Consider the following 24,430-nt stretch of genomic DNA (forward strand, 5'->3'; position numbering starts at 1 on the left):
TTAATTAATTAATTAAATATCATCATTTTGTAATTTCTCTTTAACCAATTTTCTAAATTAAGACTTTTAAAGTAAAGCGCATATTTAAGTAGTTTTTTAATCAATTAAATATTCTCATACTTTAATATTTTCCTTTTTCTCAGATAATATTTATTAATTTTCAATATTATATGATTAATTTAAATATTATAATTAAATCATTTACCAAATAAATCAAATAGTCAAATCTACATAAAAGCAACATTACCAAAACTCAAAAACAACACAGACAAAGATAACTCATAGGTTTAAAAAGAGTGGAAAATCAATTACAAGTCCTCCTTGCAGGACAAGTATTTAGGCTATGGCTAGGATTGGACTTAAACATTATCTTCCCATTCTTACCATTAAGTTATTATGATAGGGCACACTCATCCTAGTAATTCAGGGAAGTCGATATCTAGCACCTACAAATCTATATAAAATATGAGCATGTACATATACATATATGTCTAAGCTAAATAAGCAATGGTAGGGAGTGGTATATCGTGTAGATCCTAACTAGCAAGTAACTACGACTCCCTCTCTTAACCACATCAGACACGTCAGATGGAAAGATACAACAAACACGCACACCATACACATGCAAGTATGGGTAAGTACTATAATAAGACTTGAGTATAAATCATCACATATTCAAACATGGAAACTCATCATTGTAAATATAAAATACTCACCATTTGATATCATCATGAAAGCAACCACATTTACTAACTAAGAACCATTAAAGCGTCAATAATGCGCTGGTAATCATAATAATCAATCAAAATGTGAAATATAATCAACTAAGTAATTCTTTATTGATATACATGTAATCCAAGTAATGAAATAATGTCATAATTATAAACCAATATCCTTGAAACTAACACATGCATGAAATAGGCATAAAAGAGTTTGGTAAATATACGAAAAAGTAAACTATGGGTAAGCATTACATGGTCTACACTCATGTGACTCTTTTCAAGACGTACAGTAATACTAAATGTAAACTCTTGAAGGAGGAGCAACCATCTACTAACTCACCCTTGAATAATCAGCTCTTTCACCAGGTGCATCAAAGCCTAGTAATCCACATAAAACACGAACACAATCGGCAGTAAGTAATGCCGAAACTTTTGTACGACGTACACCATTCTAAGGGCTTCCCTCTTCATTATACTATATTTCTTTTTGACTTTTGACAACAGTCTACTTGCAAAATAAATGGGGTGATCTAATTTATGGTCACCTATTTGTTATGGTGTTGCCCCAATTGCAAAGTGGTGCAAGAGCACCCTGACTATTCCCTTGGAATTTTGAGTCATAGTTAGTATGTTTTTGAGTCATGATAGGTTAGGGTATTAGTTATTTCAATTCTTGTAATTAGGTGTTCAATTAAGGTCATGTTGACCAAGGTTATGTTTTAAATCAATGTGGATCAAAGTGAGTCAAAGTCCCTAAAAGTGGAAAATGCCATGTAACACCATAGATGGAGTGTTAAAATGCAACTATAAGCTTTTGGACCTATTTAAGGTGCCAAGAAAGCATGTAAGAGCATAAAATGCAAAAATGTAAGAGAAAAGTGTAAAAGTTGCTATGTTGTCAAAAATGTTGCAAACAACATTTTGCAACATAACAAGTTTTGGAAGATGGAAGGTCAACCATCTTGGATGAGCTCTTAGGGGATGTGAAAGGTCATGCTAGTGCATAAAAACCATAGTTACACCGCCTTGGGGCACAGGGGGGCAAGTTTTCGGGAGTGGGGGACAGAGGGGCCTTAATTTGGGGACGGTGGGGGACGGCAGCGGGGGACAAGAGAGGGGGCATATATTTATGCATATAGTACTTAAAATGCTAGTTATGAAAATATGTATTGCAATATAAGATATAAAGATGTAAAATAGTAAATACTTGAACATTGCATTGAATTGGAACATCGAGCGTTAACCATAAATAGTCGAATATGCAAATAGTCAACATTGGGATGTTCCCCATCCCTGGTGGAGGTAGCAAAATCTGGTGGCACTGCTAGGGACGGAGGGTCGGAGTCCCTAAGTCCCCGATGCATTGAAGTCTCCAGGACATGGAGCAAAAAGGGGGGGACGCCTCCCCGTGTTACTATGATAAAAACAATGCAATCTCATGTAGAAGATAGGGGAGGAGATATGGAGTAGAAAGATAAAGAGCATGGTGTGTGATCTTGTATAATAAATTAGTTATTTTGTGAAATTATGTTGATGTACTGATATTTGATTGCAGTCCTTATATCTTCTCTCTTATCTCGTGGTTGTGATGATTCTTAAGTTTCCTATATATGGCAATGAAGTCTAGAACTGCTGTTGATGTTAAACATGTACTTAGGATCATTGAGTTATTGCAAGATATCTGATGCAAAGATAAATGCAACGGAAGCAAACACAATAGCAATAGGAACCAGCACCAGCAAGAGATAGGTTATAAAATTCTTCTATTTAATTTATCAAATGAACAGTACATACATTAGCTCTTCCTGCAAATTTCTTCTCTTCGTAACTTTGTATCCAGGAACTTTTCTCTCAAGCTTGACCTAAACCTAAACCTAAACCTAAAACTCTATTTATACTTGCTAAGATAACCTACGAAACCTTCAAGATTATTACAATATAGAAAATTCTAGATCAATATAGATTATTACAAAATAGGAAAAACAACTTATAATATAGAATAGGGAAGAATGACCCCACAATGGTCTGAACAAATCCCAAGAAAATACCTTATCGTAATGACAAAATCGAGATAATTTTCTCAAGTCAGCTCGTGCATAAATTATGTCCAAAATTCTTTATGTGGGCACCCACATAAAATATTTTGGACGTGATTTTTTGAATGAAGAATTTATCTTGATTTTGTCATTAGGATAAGATCTTTTCTTGGAATTTGTTCAGATCATTGTGGAGTCATTCTTCCCCATTCTATATCAATCTAGAGTATTCTATAGACTGTTTTTCCTATTTTGTAATAATCTAGAATTTTCTGTAGACCATCTTAGCAAGTATAAATAGAGTTTTAGGTTTAGGTTTAGGTCAAGCTTGAGAGAAAAGTTTCTGGATACAAAGTTAAGAAGAGAAGAAATCTGTAGAAAGAGCTAATGTATGTACTGTTCATTTGATAAATTAAATAGAAGAATTTTATAACCTATCTCTTGCTGGTGTTGGTTCCTATTGCTATTGTGTTTGCTTCCGTTGCATTTATCTCTGCATCATTTTTGGTATCAGAGCTTGGGGAAAGATCTTAAGGTGCTTTCGAAAAAGCTTGGGGAAAGCATTTAGCTTCTAAGGTGAATTGGATTTTGTGATAGTTTGAAGAAAGAACCTGTAAGTGTGGCCAAAAGACTAGGTTGAGTGGAGATAACCTAGATAGGAGACAACGGTCACAAGAGGAGATTTATCTCATGCTCAAAAGATATTATTCAATGCATGGGTTTCATATTGGGATTTTCAGAACAAGAAGAAGGAAGAAGCAAGGAAAAGAGTAGAAGAGAAAAGGAAGAAAAGAGAAGAGGAAGCCAGAATAGATCAAGAGATAAAAGAACGAATGGAATTCCTAATGCAGGAATTGAGAAAGCACCAAGAAAATTTAGTGCAACTAAAAGAAGAATTGCAGAAAAATATGGAAACAGAAAATACAAATCTGGAGCATCAACCAATTCAAATTACAGAAACCTATACTAAGACATCGGAAGAGAAGAGTTGTCCGTTGAAAGAACAACCTGATCACATTGATGTTGATATACCAGATGGACAGATCGATGCTAACATACCAAATGAACATAGTGAAGCAGATATACAAGGTGAGCAACAACATGTTTTTGATGAAACTTATGATACAAAAGTTCTTGAAGATAGAAAAGAAGTTGAAATGGTTAATGAGCATTGTGAGGAAATGGTTCATAAAGAGTTGGATGGTCCTTAATGCAACAAAGAAATGGCATTTGAAGTTAAGAAAGAAGGCGGTCTAGCCTATCAAAAGGATACTAGCAGCAAGGAAGAAGACTTGTAAAGAAGCTAAGAGGATAGAGGTGGTTTCAATAGTGATGAATTCATCTCCAAATATGGAGATATTGCAGCATAAAGACATCACAGCAAAAGATGCAATGGGTCCTACAATAACCCTAATTGCTGAAGTCATACTTAATGAGGTTCCATCTAATCCATTCATTGTATGTTTGCAAGAGTTCTATCTGAATATGGAAAAAGTTTACACACATATGACAGTTGATTTGGATACTTGTCAAGAGTACAAACAACAAATACCAAAGAATTGGAAGGCATGAAAGAGGAAGGCCAATTCAAGGGACTTGGATTCTATTGTCCATTGGAAGGAGAAAATGAACATATTGATGCTGATATAAAAAGTTTGCAGCAAATAGTTGTTGATGAACCTGATGATAAAAAGGTTCTTGAAGATAGGAAAGAGGTTGAAGTGGTGATTGTTGATGAGCCTTGTGATGAAAAGGTTCATAGAGATGAAAAAGAGGTGGATGTGCCGGTTCTTGATGGAACCAAGAGATGACATTTGAGGTTAAGAAAGAAAGTGGTATGGCCTATCAAAAGGATAATAGTTGCAGCAAGGAAGAAGACTAGTGATGAAGCTACAAGGATAGATAAGGATCAAATAGTGATGAATTTGTCTCCAAGCATGGAGATATTGCAGCATAAGGACACTGATAAAAAGGATGCAAAGGTTCCTAAAGTGAACCAAATTGATGAATTCATTTATGATGAGGTCCCATTTTCTTTTTCTAATCCATTTATTGTAGGTTTGCAAGAGTTCTATCTAAGTTCTTATGTGGAAGAGGTTTATGAAAATATGAAAGTTGACTTGGGTACTTGGCAAGAGTACAAACAACAAATACCATGGAATTGAAAGACAAGAAAGAGGAAGGAAAATCCAAAGGACTTGGATTCTATTGCCCCTGGAAGTATGGTGTAAGAGCACCCACACAAAAAAATTTAGACATAATTTATGCACGAGCCGACTTGAGGAAATTATCTATTTTGTCATTATGATAAAATATTTTCTTGGGATTTGTTCAGACCATTGTGGGGTCATTCTTCCCTATTCTATATTGATCTAGAGTATTCTATAAGTTGTTTTTCCTATTTTGTAATAATCTATATTGATCTAGAATTTTCTATATTGTGATAATCTGGAAGGTTTCGTAGATTATCTTAGCAAGTATAAATAGAGTTTTAGGTTTAGGTTTAGGAAAAAGCTTGAGAGAAAAGTTTTTGGATACAAAGTTACGAAGAGAAGAAATCTGCAGGAAGAGCTAATGTATGCACTGTTCATTTGATAAATTAAATAGAAGAATTTTATAACCTATCTCTTGCTGGTGCTGGTTCCTATTGCTATTGTGTTTGCTTCCGTTGCATTTATCTCTGTGGGAAGAATGACCCCACAATGGTCTGAACAAATCCCAAGAAAATATCTTATCGTAATGACAAAATCGAGATAATTTCCTCAAGTCAACTCGTGCATAAATTATGTCCAAAATTCTTTATGTGGGTGCTCCTGCACCATACTCCCAGGGACAATAGAATCCAAGTCCCTTGGATATTCCTTCCTCTTTCTTGTCTTCCAATTCCATGGTATTTGTTGTTTGTACTGTTGCCAAGTACCCAAGTCAACTTTCATATTTTCATAAACCTCTTCCACATAAGAACTTAAATAGAACTCCTGCAAACCTGCAATAAATGGATTAGAAAAAGTAAATAGGACCTCATCATATATGAATTCATCAATTTGGTTCACTTTAGGAACCTTTGCATCCTTTTTATCAATGTCCTTATGCTGCAATATCTCCATGCTTGGAGACAAATTCATCACTATCGGAGCCTCCTCTATCCTCTTAGCTTCATCACAAGTCTTCTTCTTTGCTGCTAGTATCCTTTTGATAGGCCAGACCACCTTCTTTCTTAACTTCAAATGCCATTTCTTTGTTGCATTAAGGACCATCACATCCAACTCTTTATGAACCCTTTCATCACAATGCGCATTGACCATTTCAACCTCTTTTCTATCTTCAAGAACTTCTATATCACAAATTTCATCAAAAACATGTTGTTGCTCACCTTGTATATGTGCTTCACTATGTTCATTTGGTATGTCAGCATCAATCTATCCATCTGATATATCAGCATCAATGTGATCAGGTTCTTCTTTCAATGAACAACTCTTCTCTTCCAATGTCTCAGTAAAGGGTTCTGTAATCTGAATCGGTTGATGCTCTAGATCTTTATTTTCTTTTTCCAAATTTTGCTGCAATTCCTCTTTTAGTTGCACTAAATTTTCTTCGTGTTTTCTCAATTCCTGCATTAGGAATTCCATTCGTTCTTTTATCTCTTGATCTATTTTGGCTTCCTCTTCTCTTTTCTTCCTTTTCTCTTCCGCTCTTTTCCTTGCTTCTTCCTTCTTCTTGTTTTGAAAATCCCAACATGAAACCCATGCATCGGATAGTATCTTTTGATCACGAGATAAATCTCCTCTTGTGACCATTGTCTCCTAGCTAGGTTCTCTCCACTCAACCTAGTCTTTTGGCCACACTTACAGGTTCTTTCCTCAACTTGACACAAAATCCAATTCACCTTAGAAGCTAAAAGCTTTCCCCAAGCTTTTCCCAAGCTTTTTTTCAAGCACCTTAGGATCTTTCCCCAATCTCTGATACCAAAAATGATGCAGAGATAAATGCAACGGAAGCAAACACAATAGCAATAGGACCCAGCACCAACAAGAGATAGGTTATAAAATTCTTCTATTTAATTTATCAAATGAACAGTACATACATTAGCTCTTCCTACAGATTTCTTATCTTCATAACTTTGTATCCAGAAACTTTTCTCTCAAGCTTGACCTAAACCTAAACCTAAAACTCTATTTATACTTGCTAAGATAATCTACAAAACCTTCTAGATTATTAAAATATAGAAAATTCTAGATCAATATAGATTATTACAAAATAGGAAAAACAACTTATAGAATACTCTAGATCAATATAGAATAGGGAAGAATGACCCCACAATGGTCTGAACAAATCCCAAGAAAATATCTTATCGTAATGACAAAATCGAGATAATTTCCTCAAGTCAGCTCGTGCATAAATTATGTCCAAAATTCTCTATGTGGGTGCTCCTGCACCAATATCACTACTCCCTATTTTCAACAATAAAGTTTGTACATTGTCAAAGTGAAATACCACTTTAGTTACATATTATCGCTTAATGGAGTTAGGGAAGATGTTAAGGGTCTTCTTGGTTGTCTTGATAGCTAGCATCTTCTTGGTTGTCTTGATAGCTATCTTATAGGTTTAAACCATAACCCCCGCTCCTTGTAAAGCATTGGCCAAGAATCCATAAGCCAGTTGTTGTTGCATGGAAAATATAGAGAATCAACAATTAAGAACATGGCAGAGGTTTGTGTATGGTCTACATGAATGTTTGGAAGTTTGCTTTCATTCATAGGATACTAAAGAACCCTTTGGAAGAGTAGAAAAGGCGAGATTTTGGAATTTGGAAGCCAGTCACTATATTCAGCAACCAAACCCTCATTATGGCAAGGGTTTGAAGGATCTGTCATCTCCTCAGTGACTAGGAGCCCGAAAATCGATAGTTTGAAAGTGTTTGATAAGGTAATGGTGTAGTAAAGTTTGTTTGTTCAAGTTCTTTGAGGGTTTTGAAAGTTTATAGTTTGAGTGTGTGTTTTAGGCCTATTAGCCTAGATTAGGGCTTGCAAGTTGAATGCCCTAACAAACAATTGAAACACTAAGATTTTGGAATTTAATAGAGTTCAGTATTGGGTATCTTAATCCCCTTTTAGTTTTGGTAGTCATCTTGAAAGATTTAGTTTTCTTGCTAAAACCCCAAGATAAGGCTACAAGGAAGAGTCCTCATTAGGTCAGTTTGTGAGAACTAGTGTTTGGAGCCCACTAAGGTGTATAGAACCTTGTGACTGTTGAAATCACTTTATTTGTAATGAGTTAAGCCTTTGGAAGCAATTTGGGGTGTGGAGTTTGTGAAAGATCCAGGAGGGTGTAAGGGAGTGGAGGTGTTGTGTGGTGTGAGAGATAGTTGTTTGGGGTTGTGAAGATTTAGGAAGAGATATTTGGAAGAGGTGAGTGTGGCATGAGGAAAAGGCTAACCAATTGGTCTCTAGCCTTGGAAGAGTCCTGAGGGGTTGATGGTAATATGTTTTGTAGGCTTCGAAGAAGCCTAGTTTGTAATAAGAACAACGTGAACACCTCCCTACTTGCATCACAAAGTTTGATGCATCCACGTATACATGAAACTTCTAATCCCAGTTCGGGTATGCAAGGATAGGTGCTTTTACTAGTCTCATCTTTAGTTCTCCAAATGCCTCATCTTGCTCAGTTCCCTATGTGTAGGGCTCTCTCCTTTGAATCAGCCTCTAATGAGTAGAACACTTGAGCGAAATTTTTAATAAATCTTCTATAGAACTCAATGTTTTAAAAAAATGACTTCACTTCAGTCATGTCTGTGGGAGGCTGCATCTCCACAATTACTCAGACCTTGTCTAGGTCCGTCTTCCAACCAGTTTTGCACACAATGTGTCCCAATAGTTTCCCCTAAGGCACCATGAATCTGCACTTTTTAGGGTTCGGCATCTCTCTATACACTCCCAGACAACTACCAGGTGTGTGTCCTCCATGCTAAAAATTGACCAATCATCCAAGAAAGCCTTAAAGTTCCTAACCGACATCTTGTTGAAGATGTGCAAAATGATTCTCTTTAATGTTGTTAGAGCATTGCACAATCCAAAGGGCATCCGGTTGTACGCATAGACTCCATCTTCTACCACGAAAGTCACTTTTAGCTTATCTTCTTCAGCGATAGATATCTGGTTATAACCAAAAAATCCATCCATGAATGAATAGATCTCATGTCTAGCAACTTCCTCTAGAACACTATCTTTGAACGGTACCGGGAACGGATCCTTAATGGTTACTACATTCACACAACGGAAGTCTACGCATATCTTTATCTAGTTGACCTCCTTCAATGAAATTACTATTGGAGACACCCATTCGCTTGTCTATACAAGGAATGTGATACCTGCAATAAGCATTTTTGCAATCTTGTCATTGACCCGTGCCGCATAATTGTTCATTCGGTACGGTCGCTTCCACATAGGTACAGCCCCTTGCATAAGTGGAATCCGATGGATGCACAATGCAAGTATGACCCCTTTTAGATCCTTATAAGTCTAAGCAAATACATACTTGTATACCATAAATATCTAGAATGTCGCTACTTTCAACACAGGGTTCCAATCATTGTCGACAAGAATGTTCTTCGAATTGACTTCATCCCCTAGGTTCATTGCGTTCACCAAAAGGTTCTTCATATTTGATGGGTTTTTCCTTGTCAAATGCATGTGTTGGTGTTTCGTCCATCTGTGCCTCCCCTTCTTTATATTCCCCATATTTCGTTTAGAACGAGGTCTTTTCATCCCCTTCATCTCCTTCATCCACCCCAAGCATGTTACAACTCAAAAACAGCTCATAGTCTTCCATTTGCCAATAGAAGAGTCCAATAAATGAATCTAGGTCATCTTCAAAACATCCCTCAGCTCCAAGATTCCCTCTTTATTAGGTTCCATGCTTCTCTTCCCTTCATCATCTTCTTTTTCAACTTCGGAAACAGACAAGGATATCAAATCTTCACTCACCATGTGTGTTCGTAGGTTGATAGTGAACTTGCGACCCCCTCTCTCCATCAAAAGAGTATTCCTCTTCTAATCATGATTCACTTTTGCTTGCACCGACCAACCCCTTCCGAGGATCACATCACATCACTACGAAGTCCAAGACAAATGGTTGCATTTTGATCGTCATTCTTTGTGCCGTTAGGTCTCAATAGGTTTTAAACAGTGTTGGTCAACAACTATGTTCCCCCGAGTTTCCAGGACGGGGACAACGGGACATGTTTCAAAGATGACAAAAAAAAATTGCTGATTTTGGGGATGGCAAAAGTGACATTTTGTATATTTTTTTAATTTTTTGCGTTAAAAAATTCGAGACGGATGCAAGTCCCCAATGAAGTCCCCGTAACGCTGGTTTTCTGGGGGAAACGTGTCCCCGAGGAACATCGGTCAACACCTACCAATTGAAATGTCAATGGCCACTGTGTTGGTTACCCTAATTTCCTCCATATTTCCTCTGATAATACATTAACACCAAAAACTCCATCTACAATGGTGTGTGTCAGGATGGTCCCAAGGATGCCCATCTCCACCACTGCAAGATGTCTTCCCGTATTCACCGCAAGTAACGTCAGGTCCTGCTCCGTCCTAAGAGGAATCTTCTTTCCAATGGAGTTTTCCCTTTCACTGCGAGTACTCTTCGCTAGCCCATTCGATGCCTTCAGGGATGTTGTCATGTTTAATATCATTGTTCTCGATTGTCGCATTGCAAGGTCATTTAATTTTATGGAGATTTCAGCTTGCATCACCTGCCTTATGATGTTTTGCTTCGCATGAGTCCTTACTGAGGTACTCACAGTATCATTTGTTTCCCTTCTTTCTACCATCATTTCCTTCTCTATTTCAACTTTTGCTTCTCACGTCCTTTTTTCCTCTTCAGGATTTGGGTACACGGCTTTCTTCCCTTGTGCTTGGGTGAGTGCTAACACTTCTTCACCATTCGCTTAGATGTTTAGCAAATTTACCCTTGGCTTCGAGCATTTTGACTCATCATGGTCTCTAGGACCACACCATTTGCACAGAAACTGCCGCGGTTCACTCTTCGTACGATCTCTGGCGAAGTGGCCCCATTGACTATAGACACAACATTATATTGTTGATCACCCACTTAGGTCGTACTGTATATGGCTACAACCTTCATTGTTATTGTTGTTGTTTCCACCTCTTCCTCATCGTTTGTTCCTGTATCCCCCCGACAATGCCTCATTAGTGTTTGCATTCATTGTTCCTGCAACTCTTGAGGCAGATACTTCTTGTGTCATTAAAACTTATCAGTGGTTCTTCCCTATCTTCCTTTCGTTTTTGAGGTCCATTGCTTTGTTATATGCATTAATGTATGACGTTGACGATACTATTTTCATTTTTTTGAAGTGTGGGCTTAAATCTTTAGATGAACCAGCATTTCTTCAAGCCGTCAGCTAGTGGGTTTTCCATCTTCCCCACCAATTCCTTCAGTCTCCGGCCATATCCACGAATGGTCTCATCCTTCGCCTGTTTGGTGTTGTAAATTTTCGCTACAATTTCATTATCTCTTAATAGCCAGAACTCTACCTGAAACTCCTTTGGATTCACCCATGTGGCTATCTTCGTCTGATCGATATCAAAGAACCAAATCGTCGCTACTCCCCTTAGAGTGGCTGGGAATTGTTGCACCCAATCATCCTGATCTGTCACGCCATTGGTCATCCATATAGTCTCACATGTTTTAAAGTATCACACAGAGTCTTATGTACCATCACCTACGAATTTAGGCAGTTTTTGCTTCTATCCTACCATAGTTGGTGCATGTTGCATTGTTACAATGGGTTGTATTGGTTGTTTTGTTATACCCTGTGCGAGGTCTGTGTCTGTGCCTGTGCACCTGCGTTGCACTGTGGTGTGTTAGGTTCTGAAAATAGGGTTTGGTTACCAAACTGTACTCACTCGATCAGTGTGAGGCACAAATTAAGTCTCTCAATTACCCCGCAATCGTGCTACTTTAACACCTCTAGTCACATTGGCTTCGTCTTCACTCCTGCACCGATTTTCCACCCGTGGTGTGTGAGACAAATTTATGAACTCCTCCCTCATTTCCTCAGCCCAACTTAATCATTGTTATGTTTCTTCTATTAAGTCCTCACTACTTCTCACCCACCGACGATCAGGCAAACCGTATTCCCCGTCGGCCACTACACTTCCCGTGGCACCATGGTCACCCTCCATGACACCATTGTGGTCCCTTATGGTGATTTTCCTAAGCCTTTGCCTCTGTTCAACTTGTTGCACGAGGATTAAAGCCTAATGTGTGGTGTGTATAACATCATTTTGCTCTTTTCTATTTCTATCCTTATTTAATTGGTTTGGCATCAATTCTACGAAAACATCATAGATAACAAAGAACACTTCTTATTTATTTATAATCTTCATACTTCATGAGTTGTCTATGTGACCGTTACAGAGTTTTTAATGCTCTTTTCCTTCAACACTCCCAAGGCCTAAGGCTCATGAGTAGGACCTTCGCTAGGTCCCATATTGTTCCTCTTCTTCCTGAGGGTTATGATCGACAAAGTTTCTCAGGGTTTGTTGTCAGCATTGCTCCCTCTCAGTTTCCTTCCTTCACCTTGCTTGTGCAAGGAATGTTTGCAGGAACAATTGGGGGAACTTGTGCAAGAGTCTGTTTACAATGGGACTCACATTCAAGGCATCCCAAACGGCATCCTCAGCAACTTCTGCACATATGGCTTCTCTTCATACAAACATTTCAATTGACACTCGAAATATTATTTGGAAATTTTCTATGAGATTGTGCCCGCCTTCAAACAACTCTATCACTCTGTCTTCATTAGTTATGACATTCTCCTAGAAGTTTTCTATGAGATTGTGCTCGCCTTAAAACAACTTCGTCACTCTGTCTTTATTAGTTATGATATTCTTTGGTAATGGTATTCCCATTTATTCTGTGTATGCCATTCACTGCATTGCCTTCCCAGGTCCAGTTGGCAATGATGCCAAAAGTTTATCGCCTACGATAAACTAGATTGATGCATACTACAGTAACAAGATATAAGACATAACACGGAAATACATTTAATGCTTCAGGAACCAAATATGTATTTCATTAATGCTTGAATGCTTCAAGTACATCATACGCCAATACATAAGATAGATAGCAATGCCTAATACTGAATGAATCCTCTCTCCCAATGGAGAGTGTACATAAAGATCCCAAAGGAATACGACCCAGCCATCATGTCATAACAGAACACCCTTCGGTTACTAACACCCTTAACACATGTTTTACTAATCTCGATGGCAAAACACACTTTTGCCGACAACACCAAGGTTCCTATTCTTGTTGTTTATGATGTGGTTCGCTAGTAACTCCGTGGGGACTTATGTTATTCATTCAATAGATGACATATCAACTTCTTCAAATGACAAAGATGTGACATTGATGGCTCTTCAACTACTAATAAAACAAACTGCAAAGGGTTTAGAAAATCTAATCTAACTCCAACAATGCAATAAACAATTGATGGTGAGATGAAATTAAACCAATCCTTGCTTCACCAAATCAACTACACAAAGTAGTGTGCAATCTTTTAAGGATGTGAATGATTTTCATATTGTCAATACTCATTCAAATACGCAATGATCTTCTAATCTAAATGAACGTTTCCAACTGAAGTTAAGTGCTTGCAATTAGTGCAGGCCAACCTTACACTGTTACCTACAATCAATGAGAAGCAAAAGGTAAGAACATAAGTTTTACCATAATTCACCAACAACAATATCTTCTATTTATCTACTCAACTACTTCTACTCAACATGAATAAAATCCTACTTTGAGGAAAAGTAGAAACCATGCAATACTCAAAAAATTCATAAGTATTCACCATAATAACAACAAATTAGGAATAAATATAGCAATATTATAACGTCAATCTCTCCAAGCCTCTCCTTCCCTACTTTAGCTAATCTAATTCCAATCTAACAAGTTACTACTGTTAAGGCTTTTGCCTTTTACAGTTGCCAAAAATACAATGAATAGCCAAGGTTAACTTGAGATCAATAGCCAAGATTGTTTGTAATAACCCAACCGGTTACAACTTCGACATACACCAAATTCTTTTATAATTCAATTGTTTGACATTTCGTCAAACACTTTGCAAGCAAGCTATAATACCACTGTAATAACCCCAACTAGCTATTTCCTTAACAATCATTAATTTTCCTTTGCTAATCAATAGTCTACCATTTCGTCAAACATTTGGCAATGTTTACTGTTATTGTTGCAAATTTGATAATTTGATTTTCGAAATTATACTGGAGAATGCAATTGGGCACTTACAATTTCATATCAATTTAATACTAAGAAGTTTGTATGAATGCCAACATTAATTCATTATAATGCCCTACAAACTATGCAATTATATAATTATGAAAGACAAAGGATTTTCTCTAGCTTAATTCATTACCAACAATGTTTCAAACAAACAGTAGCAACAATACTATATTAAAATGCCAAGAACCTAGAAATATAGATTGGCTTTGACTTTTAATTTGCAGTCCAACGTGAATCTACAGCAGCCCCAATAATATATATCGCAGTCCATATAAATTGAACGCAGCTCTTGAAAATTGTAGCACAGCTCCTCAGAAATGTCACACAAACCCTCCTTAGTTGAACATGACCCTACAATTGATAAACTGTTGCCCTATAGTGAAATGGCAGCCCTCTAACACTCAGATTGAACTTCCACCCAAGACATAGAAGCATTAAATTAATAATTCAGCCTTCAATCCGTTCTCCAGAATCTAGTCTTCAGCACTTGTTCAATCAACTTCTCAATAAGAATAGATACAGTAGAGAAGCAATTATTACCTCAATAGCACATTGCAAGATAAACTCAAAATCTAACCCTTATACTTCAGCAAGGGCACAAAACCACAAACTCAGAATTGTCACAAAGACAACAAGCAAAGAAATAAACAAATAATCGGATGCTTTACTCGTCAAATGGGCTCATATTTATAATCTCCAAATGGCACAAAGTTTCCCAAATGAACTTCACTTAAGAAGCTTCCCACACACAACATTAAACTATAATAAAGTGTCATTATAATCTAATTTATTAATTGTTTTTGGTTCCGAAAATGACCTTTTTTCACCATAACTTAATATTCTGACATGTAAGGCCACTAATAATTGTTCCCATGATTTAAAACTTTTCATCCCGGTTCCAAGAGCTATGATACTGAGGTGACCATCAAACAACACCAACAAAAATAGCAACCTTAGCGTTTTAAATGAATAATAATAATTCACTCATCTTGCAAAAACAGTTGAAGAAGCATCAGAATCGAAATCTAACAATAACAAAGTGATCCTAGTGATGAAAGATGATGAATGAACTTAACGAGGTGACTTACTATAAATAGATGCTCCTTCCAAGATTCTTGGAGCTAAAACTAGAAGCCCTAAATAAAAACTGAGAGCATCACCCAACTCCTCTAACTCAACCAAGCTCATCGAAACCAACAAATTGACTTACTATAACAGAGCCAAAACACACCGTAGGTTGCTAGAAAGCCTATAACCACACAACTGAGACCCTCAAATTCCACTGTTACCTTACTAGGCTCAAGATGGTGAACTAACCTGGCCAAATGCAAGAACCTACTAAAAATGGGGACATTACATTGTCACAACATAACCCTAATTCAACTACCAGCTACAAGCATTTATTGTCATCGGGTTACAATTGAGCACCAATTTATGGGCCAATAGAAAATTAGTTAGGTAGAAATAGTAAGTGGACTCTACATGTACACTTTGAATGATTTAACTTAATGAACTTGGACACGTGTGAAGCCTTTTGATTGGTCAAAAATAAATAACTTCATCAATTTCTTCTCCATCGCCATAAAGAAGTCTCTGCATCTCTACCAATGTCTCTTGATACTCGAGATTTTTCAATCTTTGATTGATTACAATGGCACATATTTCCAAATTGCTTCATCTTCATGAATCTTCCCACTGACATGATTTGAAATTGCTTGTACTTGAAATCTTGATGTCTTAAACCTTGATCTTTAGAAATGATAGTTGGATCAATCCAGAAGAACTTGGATTTCCGAAGGAAATTCAATTTTGTGATGATTTTTCTTCAATTGTTAACTTCTTCATTCTCATTGTACAACTGGTTCTTTGAACTCCACCTTGATAACTTGAATTTGAACTTGGATTTACATCTTCAGTTTGACCTTCAATCTCAAATACCATCGTCTTTGTCTTCTTGAGGAACCACCTACAACTTGTTGAGGCTTAAAGTTTCCACATTATCCTTGACATTGCTGCCCTTCTCTGTCATTGCCTTGTTTGAAATCATCAAATGAAAGCACACCTTCACTTGAACCTCCTTTGATGTTGCCATCCCATACTTGAGCATTCCCATCTCCATTTCACCTAGCAAAACAGGAAGAGACTTGGCATTAAATTCATGATAACGAATGTAAACCAAAATCAAAACCCTTTAGATATTTCTAATTTTCCAACAGACCTGCAATTTTGCACTCTCTAGATCTGATTTTCCTTCATAAATTCTGAGTTGATGTATTCTCCAAAATTAACTTCTAATGTAAAATTTTCTGGCTTATAGCCTCAACCTGCTCGATTTATGTTTGTTTGATCAGATTGTTTTTGTGGTTGAAATGACCATCTAGATCTCCCCTATATAAGTGCTTGGAGCAAAAGACATGTCCCACTAGGTCGGCCGACCTGATTTAAGATTACAATTTAATTACAATTTGTTAAGCTATTATAAAGGCGACCTTATCTTGATTTATTGAATTTCGACTTACCCCTGCCTCACTACTAACTCGATCAGCCCCCTCTTTCATTGAATTTCAATTGCAAATCATGTTTTTCAGAAATTGTCATCTACTTGGGCAACATGAAATTTGGAATTTGCCCACTTGTTGGGCTCTTAGGATTTTTGGAAATTGCAGTTCGTAGGCTCAAACAATTTCAGATTTTGCCCAATCCTTGGATTTGAAGGACTTTTGGAATTTGCCCTCTAGTAGGGCTCGACCACTTCAAGGTGCAAATCAAATTCCCATAGCTGTTGGTGCCCATGTATGTGCTGGGCAGAAAATGTCTATGTAGTGCACCTTCAAAACACCAAGGCAGAATTTGCATGATCTCTGGGCTTGAATCATCATGACTTGAGTGAAAATTGCTCAACTGTGGGGCTCCTATCAACCCTTGGGTGAAGAGTGCTTAGAAGTTGAGCTCAAGATTTCACTAAGTGTCAAAAATGCAACTTGTAGCAATCAGACTTTTAGCTTGTGCAATTCACATTTCATCTTGTCCTAAGGCTTGCCGTTAGTTTTATCTGTTACAAGCTAGAGTTGTCATTGCACCAAAAGATCAACCTATTAATGCCGATACAACCACTAGACTTATAGAACACAGGAGGTGGTTAAACCATGTCATGAATCCCAAAGGGGAATGTTGGCGGTTAGTCCAACAATACCCCCTCAGCATTACCCGAGGAGATTTGAACCTGTGACCAAGCTCTGAGACCACTTGTTAGAGTGGGGTTGCCATTGCACCAAAAGATCGACCTGTTAATGCTCGATACAACCACTTGACTTATAGAACACAGGAGACAGTTAAACCATGTCACGAATCCCAAAGGGGAACTTCGGCGGTTAGTCGAACATTATCAGCACTTGAATTGAATCCATTACTTGTTCACCCATATTGCACTCAACCATTCACATCTAAATTCTCCTTCCTTGATCAGATTTTGCCTAAGAGCTGGAATATCAACATGCTAGATCATAGTCCAATATTCACTCTCTTTATAATCCAACAACACTTAACCCAATTCAAGAATATGCCCAAGCTTAATCAACAATTTTATATCCAACTTCACCTAAGTATAGAGAGCAACTTGCACCTAACAACTCCCTGTCAACTACAAGACCTTAACATGCCTCTATGACCTTTAAATGCTGCCATGCTATCCCAAAGACTACTCACAGCCAAAGCAAAGAGAGGGGGGGCCATTTGCAATAGGGCGATGGTGTTAAAACCTCACAACAGGTAGAATCAGAGAACTATGGAGCAAGGATCTCAAAAATGATAATTTGGCTTTGTGCATGTCTTGAAACATATGTACATCAAAAATGAAAAAAAGATGTAACTAAAAATTCAAATTCAAAGTTGTTAACAACATTCAGGAATCACATGCAGCTGCTGATTGGATAGGAGCAGTGATTATACCTGCCATAAGGTGAGTTCAATGGAAATGATCAAATAATTAATTAAGGTGTACCTTCTTACAGAACTATGCCAAATTTGATTTGTGTTCAGCTGCAATCTAGTGCTAAGTTGGAGCACTTACTTGTCATAGTCCCTGCGAATATATGAGATCGCAGCCTTTGCAAAGATAAAATAGAGTTTTTTGAAAACATATATTGTAGCAATTATAGAAATTATGCTAGGGTCAACCAAAGATTGAAGGATAACAATTAAATTAAGGGCCGACTAAAACCCAAGGCATTATCCAAACTACGGCAGCACCTTGTTTTAAGAAGAACATGGATATGATGCCGGCCTTCCTTATTTTGGAGCCCCTCTTTATAATGTAGAAAACACATAACATGAAATACAAAATACATTATGTTTAATTAAGATGGTTGACTCCTGGTTATCACAAGACAGAAATTAATATATAGTAGGTAGCAATTATGATTGGAAGAGATGATGATATTAATTAGACTGGATTGCAGGCCAACCCTACCTTGAGCAGCACCTCTCATGAGAGTATTAAATAATAACTCAATGGTGGGCGACCCTTCTAGGAGAGCCACCTCTTTTGGTTAAGGGACGCAAAGGGGCATAAATAGAGGTTAAAGTGGGAGTTCAGGAATAGAATTCAACAGCAGGGATAATTAAGAATCTAATTTCTCTACATCTGCCTGGGATTGGGCAGCAGACACACAGAAAAGAGATTAATCAGATTAAATAAGAAGAGATCAATCTCAGAAACATTAATAAGAGCAGGTTAATCAGTAGCAGAAGAAAAACACAAACAGCAGAAGCAGCAGCAGAGATACAGAAAATAAGAAACAGAGATAACCATCGAACAGCAGCAGATCAACTTGTAATAATAATATCTTCAGTCATCGTGATATGAAGGAATAATTGTAATTCTTGTGTGTAATTGAATAGATGTGAATGTCTATATAATTTGCAGACTTTAATATATCTATATGCATATAATAGAAATATGCAACATAAATGTATATTTATATCCATACAATTGGCAAAACCATACACCTACAATATTCAACCATACAAGGGAAGGGAAGGAAGTGCAAGGAGGGGAAAGAGTGAGACCTCACTAGGTACACCACCTCATAAGATCAGTGAAGGACCGAATGAGGCCAAGGGGGGCAGAGGTTTTACACTTGGTCCTTGGGTCAAATTTAGGGTACACAAATGCAATCTTCCCTCCAAGCCTGTACGAGCTAGATATTGAGGTAAATAAGAAAGTAACTCTCGACCATAAGAAGAGAAAAGGATTGTGTGATGAAAAAGAACAGTCCACAGGTTCCCGAGGTATGTCACCTCATGAGCATGGTTAAGACTACAAAAGGCCAAGAGGGGCAGAGTTTCTACTCCTGGACCTAGGGCCAGGGATAATTAAGGCACCTCATCTTGTCCTCCCTATATCAACCCTCATTTTGCTTAAGCCCATGAGAATCATGTGCTATAAATGGATTTCCCTCTTAAACATATAAATGGATGTATTACATGTATTATGATTATATTATTATAATATTATCTAATTTTGTTGTGGGTTCCAAGAAAAGCTTATCTCATCTTATTCCTAAATTAAAAATGTATCTCTAACTATATTGTGTTCCTTAAATCATTTGGATATTGTGAATTTACGGCACATTACAAGACAATCCAGGAAAGGGACATACATTACTCTTGCAATAGCCAAGTCCAAACCCCAACGAGTGTATAATAATGCAAATACTCTCAGCGCTAAGTAGACCCAATTAAACGAAAAGGAAACAAATCTGACTGCTCTGTGCTGAGTAAACTCTATTAAACAAAAAGGAAACAAATTTATCTTGGATTTGGTCAAGCATGGGTGTATGATAGGTAACCCAATAGCTGTCTCAATTGGTGTAAGGCCTGATAAAGATGAACTGATGTCTCTAGCTAGCATTTAAGAGTTCCTTGTAGAAATTCATCTTCCCTTGAATGATAGCATGTTGAGGCAAAAGATGAGGAACAAAATGTTTCATTCTATAAAGGTTAAGATTAAATAGTCAGGCACCCTGTACGAGGAACAATTGAATGATCCGTAAACTCGAGAGTACGAGGATATTGCTCACATGAGTTCACTATTAACGGATCCTCTTAAAGGAACCCTGCAAAATATTCAAACACAAACTCTTCCACCAACAAATCGATAGCATAGCACTGTTTCTAAGTTAGTCAGACCTTAAGCGTGTATGGAAAGGCAATAATAGAGCTAAAACATAGATAGAATGATGCATCACATTACTGAAACAACAAGTTTGCCAGAGATACCTTAAAATGGGAATAGTACTCCAACAAGAGTGAGACAAACTCCTCATGCCTCTGATTTTAGTCACGAGTCATAAAATGCCACTAAAGGAATATAAAGAGCTCTACTGTAAACTACAACATCCCCTAACTCTCGCAATCAGCCTATGCAACTTCAAAAAAAACTTGCTCATGACAATTGCAATTGCAATTTTAAAAAAATAAAGAGTAGAGTTTCAGAATTGAAGGTTACCGGTGCCATCGCAACCAAGATCTTCACAAGCTGAACAGCCTTCTACGACTGCATCTACAGAAGACAGCCCATTCTGCACTGCATTCCAGGCTGCCCTAACTGCTTCCTTGAAGGGCCATGTGCTCACCACTATAGGATAACTGTTCTCAACCTGCCAATTTTTCACGCAACCGTCGAAGAAATGAAAATCCATCTAAGCTAATTCAAAGAATAAATTGAATTGAAAAATCTCCCCAGTCGGTAATAGCAGATTCTTATTCTAGATGGAAGTTTGAGAATTCGTTTCACATGGTAACTCTTCTGGAGAACTTGCCTGGGGAAAAGTAGTATCGGTTGCGTACGCTGTAGTGCATAGCAGAACCAGAGAGAACAATATCGTACAGATACGAGGCACTGAAGCTGCCATTAGCATTGCCACTGAAGCAACCCGTGATCTTTGTGCTTTTATGCTTTGTGAGGTCAATGAATAGAGATACACATAAATGCATATATCTTTTGTGGCCTTTTTGAATATGTTTTTTTTATGAATAGTTTTGTTCTATTAAAAAATATACTTAGAATACAATTCAAAAAAAAGGGTCGGGGATACAAGATCACCTCGCGAGAGAGTTCAAACGGCCTACGCTGGATTTAAACACATGGCAACAATCGGAAATAGCAACTATTCATTAAAAAAAAACATATAAATAGCAACCTCAAACTGTCAAGATAGTGCCAACCGAGGGGGGAGGATCATCTTTGTCATTAAAACCCCAATCATTGGTGGGATTGGGCGACAGGCTGGGCACAGACTAGCCGTCATCAGGAGCAGCAGCAGTAGGGGGATCAGTGGCAACCTCCGCATCTTTGACCTTAGGCCGCGGAGGAGAGATCACCAGCACCAGGCAGGGCCATTTGCCAGTATTATCTCGATGAGTGCTAGGAGGAGGAGTCGGGGACCAGCCAGAGCCACCAAGGGGTGGGGAGGCAGAGCAGCGCCTCTAGCTACCAACCCCACCACTGGGAGAGTGGTGGCGGGAAGCTTGCGAGCACGGAGTGTGTGATTGGTGACCTAAGGAGTGGCGCCGCTGGCGGCGACCATGAGGCGTCAAGGTGTCTGCCGAGGCATCTAGAGGTACTCGAGCCACATTGCAAAGAGCATTGCCCCAGTGGTTGAGCAGCTCCTGTAGGTGAGCAACTTCCAGTGCAACTTTATTAGCTTGCACTTGTATCTGCATAATAACATTGTTACAAATACAAGCTTTAGTGTACATTGCAATGTTAACATCCAAAAAGCTGTGAGTGAATAAAACAGCATTTCTATCTTTCCACAAAGTAAAAAAAAATTCCATCCTGAATGTATGCCAGATCTAGGAGTATTTTATGGGAATTCTGGGGGAATCACCTAGTAAGATCATGTGTCATGAAAATGGTTCGGGCCTAAAGGGCTTGAAAAAATCATGAATCCAATGCCAATAATTCTGCGCACGTTGACAAAATCAGAAAATATGAAGAAAGGACTCAGGCTGACCACAGAAGGGGCACCTAGGATCAGGAACCCCAAAATGCTTGAGCTGAGGCCCCAGGGGAAGTCCTTGAAAGGCAAGGCACCAAGCAAAGTGGGTGATCTTGGGCACAATAATAGTGCACCAGATGGTATTAAAGCATTTTCGCCATTGAGAGAGCGAAGAATGCAGATGTTGTAGGGCCCATTTGTCGTTGCACCAAAAACCATGACTGTTAGTGAACATGGAACACCACATAATTAACCACCTGTGGGCAAGGGAGCGCGTCACATCACCCAACAATCTCCCCCTCGACGCACATACCAAGTGCTTATGCGGGTCGAAAAGGCACCGGGGAGATTTGAACCCATGACCAAGCCAAAACCAGGCTCTGATACCAATTGTAGGGCCCATTTGCCGTTGCACCAAAAGCCATGATTGTTAGTGAACATGGAACACCACATAATTAACCACCTGCGGGCAGGGGAGTACGTCGCATCACCCAACAAATGCCATCTCTTGTTGAGCGTGTCTACCATCGGAATATGGGGCGAAAGCCATCGGTATCCCTTATTGGGCTTGTAGTTGGCAAATGGAGTGTCAGGATACCACTTCCAGTCATGCCACCAAGGACGACCAGACTAAATTCCCACCTTGTGCACCAAGTGTACAGGGATGGAGGAAAGCAATAGGTCAAAAGTCTGCCAATCTGAATGGACAAGGCGGTACTGCAATTGCATGTCTTCCCAAGTCCTGAAACTCACAGTGACTCTGGAAAAGAGATCTTTGGTAGTTCTAATGCCACGTTTGAAAAAACGAAGAGCACTGGCACCTTGGGTCTTGGCAAGAGGATTACCCTAAATGGCAAACAAGGGAGACCACCAAATATTCTATTGATTCAAGGAGAGGCCATTACGAAAGTCATCCCCAACCCAATGAAGCCAAGGCTTAATAGCCTCCCAAGCTTTCCAGATGCTCTTGATAACAAATGAGCCCTATATGACAACAGGTTCACGCATGATGAGAAGGATTTGAAAACCAATCCCCTTCCGTGCAGGTCTGTTGACAGGGAAGCCAGAAGAAATGCAATGGCAAACCAGAATCTTCTAAGCTTCGTCTCCAGTAATAGCTCGAATGATCCACTTGGCACAAAGAGCAAGGCCTTGTTTTTTAGTGGAAAGCAAATCGAGGCCACCAAATTCTTTTGGGAGGCAACGAAAATCTCAAGCGACTCTGTGGAATCCATGATGATCGGGACTAGAAGCCCAGAGGAAATCTCTGAGCAGGCGTTCTAGTTTAAGATAGGAAGCTTTGGAAGGAGCCCAGCGGGAAGAATAATAAACATGGGTGGCTACCAGAATCTTAGAACAAATCTAGAATTTACCAGCAAGAGAGAGCGGCTTGGTAACCCAGTAATCAAGCTTTTTTGCAATCTTAGCAAAGACAACATTCCAAAGCTCCAGAGGTGAAGCTTGAGAGGCAAAAGGGATGCCAAGAAAGCGAAAAATTTCACCGTGAGTGACCCATTTCCACTTAAACTGGCTGAGCTAGGGTGGAGCTAGTGAAAAAGACTGCCAGTAGCAGAGCGTTTTATGCCATTGAATGGCAGAGCCAGAGGCTTGACAAAAAGTTTCCAAACAAGATAGCACATTGTTGATGCTTTCCTTCTCTTCAAGAAGAGTAAGGAAGGAATCATCAGCAAAATGCCCATTGACAAGCTGAGATGTAGAATCAGGCAAGGCAATACCACGAACCAGTCCTGAGGAAATAGAATGAGCAAGCAGATACCCAAACCCTTTAGCAACAAGAAAGTAAAGCGCTGGAGCTAAAGGGCAACCTTGCCTGATGGAGCGAAAGAGCCCAAAGGCCTCAGACTGCAAATTATTAATGGTAATGCAAGCATTAGCATCACCAAAAAGCATCTCCACGGATTGGATTAAGTTGGGACCAAATCCCAGAGCCTAGAGCATAGCTAGGATGAAGGGCCATTCAATGTGGTCATAAGCTTTGGCAAAATCTATCTTTAGAAAGATAGCCTTCTGTTTGGACTTGCGAGCCCATTCCATCCCTTCCCAGATAGCAATAATGTTATCAAGAATGTATCTGAATTTGATGAAGCCAGTTTTCTCAGGCCGCACAATTAGAGGTAGCATGTGCCTGATTTTGAGAGAGAGTGCCTTGGCAATTATCTTATAAGCCACATTTAAAAGGGTGATGGGCCTCCAATTGCATATATCCTCCGGATCACCAGCCTTAGGTATAAATTTAATATTTCCTTTATTTATAATGGCTCCTAAGCTTTTAGAATGATATGCTTCAAGATAGACTTTGTGCAGATCA

The 24,430-nt window shown here is 38.5% G+C and overlaps 2 protein-coding genes across 2 annotated transcripts in view; both read right to left on the minus strand.

The window, feature by feature from the left end:
* Nucleotides 1–21,080, minus strand: part of LOC149540609 (N-terminal nucleophile aminohydrolases (Ntn hydrolases) superfamily protein) — an 84,592-nt gene extending 63,512 nt beyond the window's left edge. The window contains exons 1-2 of the mRNA XM_089801701.1: nucleotides 20,920–21,080; nucleotides 20,607–20,757 (exon numbers count right to left, since the gene is read on the minus strand). Coding sequence (XP_089657827.1) covers nucleotides 20,607–20,757; nucleotides 20,920–21,018 — 250 coding nt within the window. The 5' untranslated portion in view covers nucleotides 21,019–21,080. The remainder of the gene's footprint in view (nucleotides 1–20,606; nucleotides 20,758–20,919) is intronic.
* A 2,383-nt stretch (nucleotides 21,081–23,463) lies between these two features.
* On the minus strand, nucleotides 23,464–24,012 carry LOC149540610 (uncharacterized). Its single transcript, XM_089802719.1, has 2 exons — nucleotides 23,798–24,012; nucleotides 23,464–23,632 (listed from the first exon to the last, which is right to left on the minus strand). The coding sequence occupies exons 1-2, from the start codon at nucleotides 24,010–24,012 to the stop codon at nucleotides 23,464–23,466; spliced, it is 384 nt and encodes a 127-aa protein (XP_089658845.1).
* Between the last annotated feature and the right edge of the window lie 418 nt (nucleotides 24,013–24,430).

Source organism: Cupressus sempervirens, chromosome 9, assembly GCF_028749045.1.
Source record: "Cupressus sempervirens isolate cs-2001-9-10 chromosome 9, ASM2874904v1, whole genome shotgun sequence".
Taxonomy (NCBI): domain Eukaryota; kingdom Viridiplantae; phylum Streptophyta; class Pinopsida; order Cupressales; family Cupressaceae; genus Cupressus; species Cupressus sempervirens.

Coding starts and splice junctions, on each gene's coding strand:
- LOC149540610 (XM_089802719.1), bottom strand. CDS start 24,012: ATGCTTTTTGGTGATGCTAATGCTTGCATTACCATTAATAATTTGCAG. Junction 23,633..23,797: donor ACATCTCAGCTTGTCAATGG/GCATTTTGCTGA, acceptor ACCCTAGCTCAG/CCAGTTTAAGTGGAAATGGG.